At 51.5% G+C, this 5464-nt stretch overlaps 2 protein-coding genes across 2 annotated transcripts in view; one reads left to right on the top strand and one right to left on the bottom strand.

Annotated features, from left to right (window-relative positions):
• BP5553_10539 (putative homogentisate 1,2-dioxygenase) overlaps nt 1-463 on the top strand; it is a gene marked incomplete at both ends in the record, with an annotated part of 2094 nt that extends 1631 nt beyond the window's left edge. Inside the window, 2 exons of the mRNA XM_032019162.1 lie at nt 125-243; nt 332-463. Coding sequence (XP_031864602.1) covers nt 125-243; nt 332-463 — 251 coding nt within the window. The remainder of the gene's footprint in view (nt 1-124; nt 244-331) is intronic.
• A 333-nt stretch (nt 464-796) lies between these two features.
• Nucleotides 797-4159, bottom strand: BP5553_10538 (C2H2 and C2HC zinc finger; the record flags this gene model as incomplete). Its single annotated transcript, XM_032019161.1, has 7 exons — nt 797-1847; nt 1898-2022; nt 2074-2124; nt 2174-2293; nt 2371-3733; nt 3831-3885; nt 3994-4159. 7 exons carry the CDS (start codon nt 4157-4159, stop codon nt 797-799), a joined length of 2931 nt encoding a protein of 976 aa, XP_031864601.1.
• Between the last annotated feature and the right edge of the window lie 1305 nt (nt 4160-5464).

The following is a 5464-nucleotide window of genomic DNA, read 5'->3' as shown; positions in this document are numbered from 1 at the left end:
CCCCCCCCCCGGGCTTCCTCCTCCCTTGCATTGATGAAAAGCAAAACAAGAAGAAAGAAAAAACACCCCAGAAGCCCTTGTTGAGTGCCATGATTGAGAAAAAAAGCTAACCCCAAAACCCCAGACCAAATGACGATCATGATCGAAAGCAGCCGCACATTCCTCTTCACGGAATACGCACGCAGCGGCTGCGGAACACTCTCTCAAACCAGCACAGATCCCAAAGTATGGGACAAACTTCCAGTAAGTGGCATTCATTGCCATCATTATGATTATAACCCCACTTCCCCCCAAGCCCACATAGAGCCACTTAGCTGACAAAGAACCCCAGGATAAATTCTCCTCATACCCAGGTATCAAGGAGCTGCTGCAGCGCGTTAAGGACGATAAGAAGGCGCAGCAGGAGAGAGTGGAGTATTATCATGACCCGAGCATTGGACGGATTAACCATCAAGCTGCTTGAGTTGTTTACTACTCTTGCTATAGGTGGTGGTGGATGGGGTTCTTAAATGAAATGAACTGGAATGAATTCTCGTTTTACGCAAAGAAATTGACACCAGGCGTTTAATTTTGTTTTGGCAAACCTACTTGCTTGTTTGTTTGTGTTTTGTTATGCACTTTGCTCATGCTCATTGAGCCCTTGTATACATCTAGTTCATTGTTTTTGTGGTTATGTTTCCGTATCGTTAAGAAGCAAACTAAATCCAAAAAATAATTATCATATCATAAAAATGATCACATGAAGTAGTAGCAGTATGTTAAAGTACTAAGCAGCAGTTGCTTTTTTGGTTTGGCTTCACTCGCCCGCGGTCTCGACATCCACGAGAGCATCACTCATGATCCTTAGCACCCGCGAAAATTGATGAACGCCAACCCGCCATTTCCCAATGTCCTCCAGTAGACGTGCATAGTCTAATAATATACGCCGTGCCGATTCGTACCCGGAAGGATGAACTACATCATTGAAGCAGATACGCCCTCCATGCTTAATGAAATTATTTGCCGGGTAATCCGTCGCTGCAGGCTCGTCCGTGAGCCCTTCGCTTCCTACGATGCTCCAGTCGACGTCGTCGATGAGGTCGAATCCGGAATTTGCAACGGGATCGTTGTCCGCTATTGGAGCAGCCATGAAGACATACAGACCCAGGACTAGTGCTGCGATGAAAAGTCCGGTAGTGGCATGGAATGGATCTCCATCCGAGGCTCGTCGATTCTGCATCAGCTTAAATGTCTGTGCAGCATGAAGACATGCCCTCCTAGCCGCCGCCGTCTTCGTCCATATCGCAATATCATCTAGCGCATCCCGCGCTGCCTCCGCTCCCGCACACCCAGCGCCAAGCTCAAACAGGCGGAGGTCTGTGGTGAGCATAATACACATATTATGCCAAAGAATCATGCAGTTAGGGTTCATCGTCGCGAGCATGGGCCCATAAGATCGAATAACCTGAACAGCAAGCGATTGCGTTGCTTTGGCACGGCTATCCATTTCGTAGGATTTCCACGGTACAAATGAATGATCCACCGCGCGTCGTTGGCTACCGCTAAGAAGCCGGTGGAAGCTCTCCGATATCCGGAGCCGGATTATGGCCAAGATGCCAACCATCCCGTGAACATCCAATGTGCCGTGCAGCTCCGGCAATGTGATGCCGTCCGCCGAGAGAGTAATCATAGGCATACACATACGACTACCTCGAGATATTAACTGCTCCCACTTTGTCGCTGAAGTGGCTTGGAATAATGCTGTATCACATGGCAAGACTAGCTGGATATCGTCGGTCCGCGTAATCGGGCTGATGTGATACATTGCAGAATACCAAGTGTCAACCATTGTGAGGCACACGATTAATCTAGAAACCGTGAGTTGAGGTCACATTTATTTTGATCAGAGTTAACCCACCTTTTAATACATTCAACTCGGCTCCATGCCTTCCATCTGGAATCAAGGTCCGAGAATTTGTTAAACAATTCGTCGTTGAGAGGTGGCGAGTCTCGTGTTGTAAAGAGGCCGTGTCTTTGGGCGGTCTAGAACCAAAAGTTAGACTTGAAGCTTGAATTTGGAGACGAGCATCGTACCGTGATCACATTTGTATAGAGCATTTGACATTGCTCATGATGAGTTCGTTCCTATAATGAAATGAGTATAAGGCAGCCAAAGATTATTAGATGTACATACCCCAGTCATCTCAGATAAGTTAAGTATCAGGATAGCGCTTGCTAAAGACGACATCTGATCGATGCGTCTCGAGTCTCTAGGGGGTGACATGAGGTCCGTGCACACCTTTTCAAGTGCCCTCTATATCATCGTTAGCGTGGGACAGAAACTACGGAGAATCTCCAACAAGCAGGGTGGAAAATGGGGTGGCTCCATACCGGAAAAGCTTGCCGAACAAAAGCCGTTGCTCCTTTGGTCTCAAGTATTGTGAGTCCAATTAAGCACATGACGAGAAGCATAGAGCTAGGGGTAGTTTGGGGACAAAACGTGGGCGGGTGGATGAATGGCATGAGTGGGTGAAATTGTCGGAAAAACAAATCTAAGCTTATGTCGAAGATCTCGGCCGGGGGGAAATTAGGTATATTAGGCGTCTCGTCACTGAGGTTGGGAACTGGTGCGATAGATGATTTATCGGAGGGGGAGGAGTGCGTAAATGGCGAATCGCTTTCGGAGCCGTGGCTGGATTGTCGCCGGCTGAGATCGACAAACATCTTTTGGAGTCGGCCTCGACAGTCCTCGTCTAATCCCCACCGCGATCCGTACTGTCGATTATGTTCAATAGCTTCTGGGGTGAGGTTGTCCTTGGAGAATAAATTGTCCTCCGGTTTCGATATCGCGTCCCGCCATAAAGTTGGCATCAGACGAACGGCATTGTTAGGCCGGCTGGGCCAGCACCGCTCTACTTTGTGGAATCGTTCAGTTGGGATGATGGTGCTGACCGATCCGGGGCTTTTCGAATTCTCGGCTTGGGGAGACTCTTCGGCTGCTAGTCTACCGCCCACAGACGCATTGTCCGGGGGACTGATACTCGGCATACCATCTCCCGTCTGGTGGTTGTCCATATCAAACTGGTCAAACCAATTCAGCAGGTCGTGAGGCATCATTGTGCCATTCGGGGTCACCCCGCCCATCCCAGGTGATATTTGATCCTGCAAGGCGCTGAGCCGCCCCGAATAGAGGTCATTCCCAAAATCTATGCCAGCATGTGGGTGTGAAGCTGCACTCATCATTTGAAAGTCGGGATCGGCGGGGGTCGGGCCTTGCTGGTAGCCAATGACGCTGCCAAACTCCTGGCTGTGCGATGGCGGCTCATGGCCCCAATTCTGGGATTCATTTGGAGGCGCGATTACCGTGCTGGCAGCATCGGTCATTGCCGTATCAACCTGCACTTGCCCATTTCCCCATGCTTGTTGCGATGCGAGTAGGGCCAGATGATCTAACCCCGACGACATTGCACTCGGATGTGGCGTGCCTTGTTCGTGGTATTCCCCCGCCGGCCCTAGCAATGCTGGATCAATCCTCGAGGGAGACATCGGTCGTGGCTGAAGCTCCGGGACGTGTGATGGCCCTCCGTTTGCGTCATTCATGGGAGTGGCCACGGCAACGTTGCCCGCAACACTACTTGTGCTAGGTCTCCTCCGGTGGCTGTTTGCTTGTCCCTGGTCTCCATCAGACGAGCTCTGCTCGACCTCGTCACCCGCAATCTGCGGATGGTTCTTTAGGTGTCGGATTAGGACATCACTGGGACATTATTCAGTCAGCAACAGGTATTTCACACAGGAGGCGGTGATGTCGCTTGTTAAATGATTGGGGGGTGGAGAAATAAATCAATGCTCACCTTCGGGAAAAGCACTTCTGGCAGCGCGAGCACCTGTAGGGCCTCTCGCCGGTATCTGAAGTAGAATATATGTCAGCGATGGATTACTAGACTGTTGCCGGGTAGAGCAAGAACATAACATCAAGGGCACGCGGGGAGAGCTGCTTATTTGGACTTTACATACGAGATCGCTGGTGGCGCTTCAGGTGCTCGGCCTTGGAGAACCGGCGCTCGCAGTAGAGGCATTTCTTGGGGAGGATGCCACGATGTTGATGCTGGTGCTGATGCTGCTCGGGCTGCGGTTTGCGCTCCTGCTTCAGCTCCTGGGGTTGGTCTGCGGTGATGGGCATAATTTCGAATTGTATTGTTGAAGCAGTGTGGGGCCTGTCTCTTATACACATCTAGATGTGTATAAGAGACAGGTTGAAGCAGTGTGGGGCCGGTTGTTGGATTGGGGGGGGGGGTTGTTTAGGTTGTTTGAAATCTGGGGTTATCGGCGGGCAGCTGTTCGTCTCCTCCCCCAATTGCCCATCATAAGGGGCGCGCAACAAAGTTTGAGTGTTATCTGGAGGGCGGATGGGAGGGCAAGCGACGGCGGACGAAGGGGGCAATTACTTGGTGGTGGTGGAGTTGGTGATGTTGGTGTTGTTGTTGGTTCAGCAGCAACGGGGACTGTGACTGTAACGGCGATAGTTGGTGGTTGGCAGTTGTTACGCACCACGAGGTCGAGGTGGAGATGAAGCTAACGGTGGAGGCGGACGAGGGCCTGGATCGTGGCGGTTGAGAGTGAGAGTGGGAGTGGGAGTAGGAGTGGAAGGTGGAGCAGGAGGAGGGCGACGGAGAGAGAGAGAGCAGATATGAGGTTGTATTGGCAATTGTGGTGGTGGTGATAATGGCAGTGGTGATAATAAAAGGCAGCACCGTACCGTAGCAGGATCGGCAGTACGAAGTTATCGGTAGTAGTGGCTCGACCCAAGTGGAGCAGATCAACTGGCCTCGGAGGCGTGGAATTGGGAGTCGATGTGCACACTGTGCACTACGGCTACGTGCCCAGCTGGTACAGTAATGGGAGTTGAGGAATGTGGTGTGTGGTGTGTGGTATTTGGTAATTGGAAATTGGTAATTGGAGTGCAATAATAATAGCGATAGTACGAAGTACTGTCGTAGTGCTACAGTAATGGTGCTAGAGCCATACAACAACACCCAGCAGCCAGCAGCAAGCAGCAAGCACTGGGCACTGGGCACTCCTGGGTATTTCGGGGGGGGGTGGAAGGGGGACGACAGTCGGCTGCGGAGACGGAGAAGCGGCGGAGGCGACAGCGAAGAACGAAGACGGGGGCAAACTCGGGGGCCGGGAGCCGGGGACAGATTTGCTGGGAGCAGAGGCGATCGCAGATGTCGTAGTATCGTAAGTAATATCGTAAATATCGTAAATATCGGACTTTCGTCGAGAAGCTGCTGGGTGTATGCTGGGGAGAGAGCCCTGGAGGGGGGGGGGAGGCTTGTGCAACGTAGGGAGTAGGGACTCGAGAGTCTGCGTCTGTACTACTTACTTAGTAAGTACTGTACGTACAGAGTAGAGTAGCACCACTAAGTAGAAGAAAGTAGGGGCTCTGTGTTAGGGGGGGGCATGTTAGGGCTCGAGGGTCTTGGTT

The sequence above is a fragment of the Venustampulla echinocandica genome, assembly GCF_003357145.1.
Source record: "Venustampulla echinocandica strain BP 5553 chromosome Unknown scaffold_16, whole genome shotgun sequence".
Lineage (NCBI taxonomy): Eukaryota > Fungi > Ascomycota > Leotiomycetes > Helotiales > Pleuroascaceae > Venustampulla > Venustampulla echinocandica.
The sequence above is the reverse complement of the archived record's forward strand: the minus strand, read 5'-3'. Positions and strand labels throughout refer to the sequence as shown.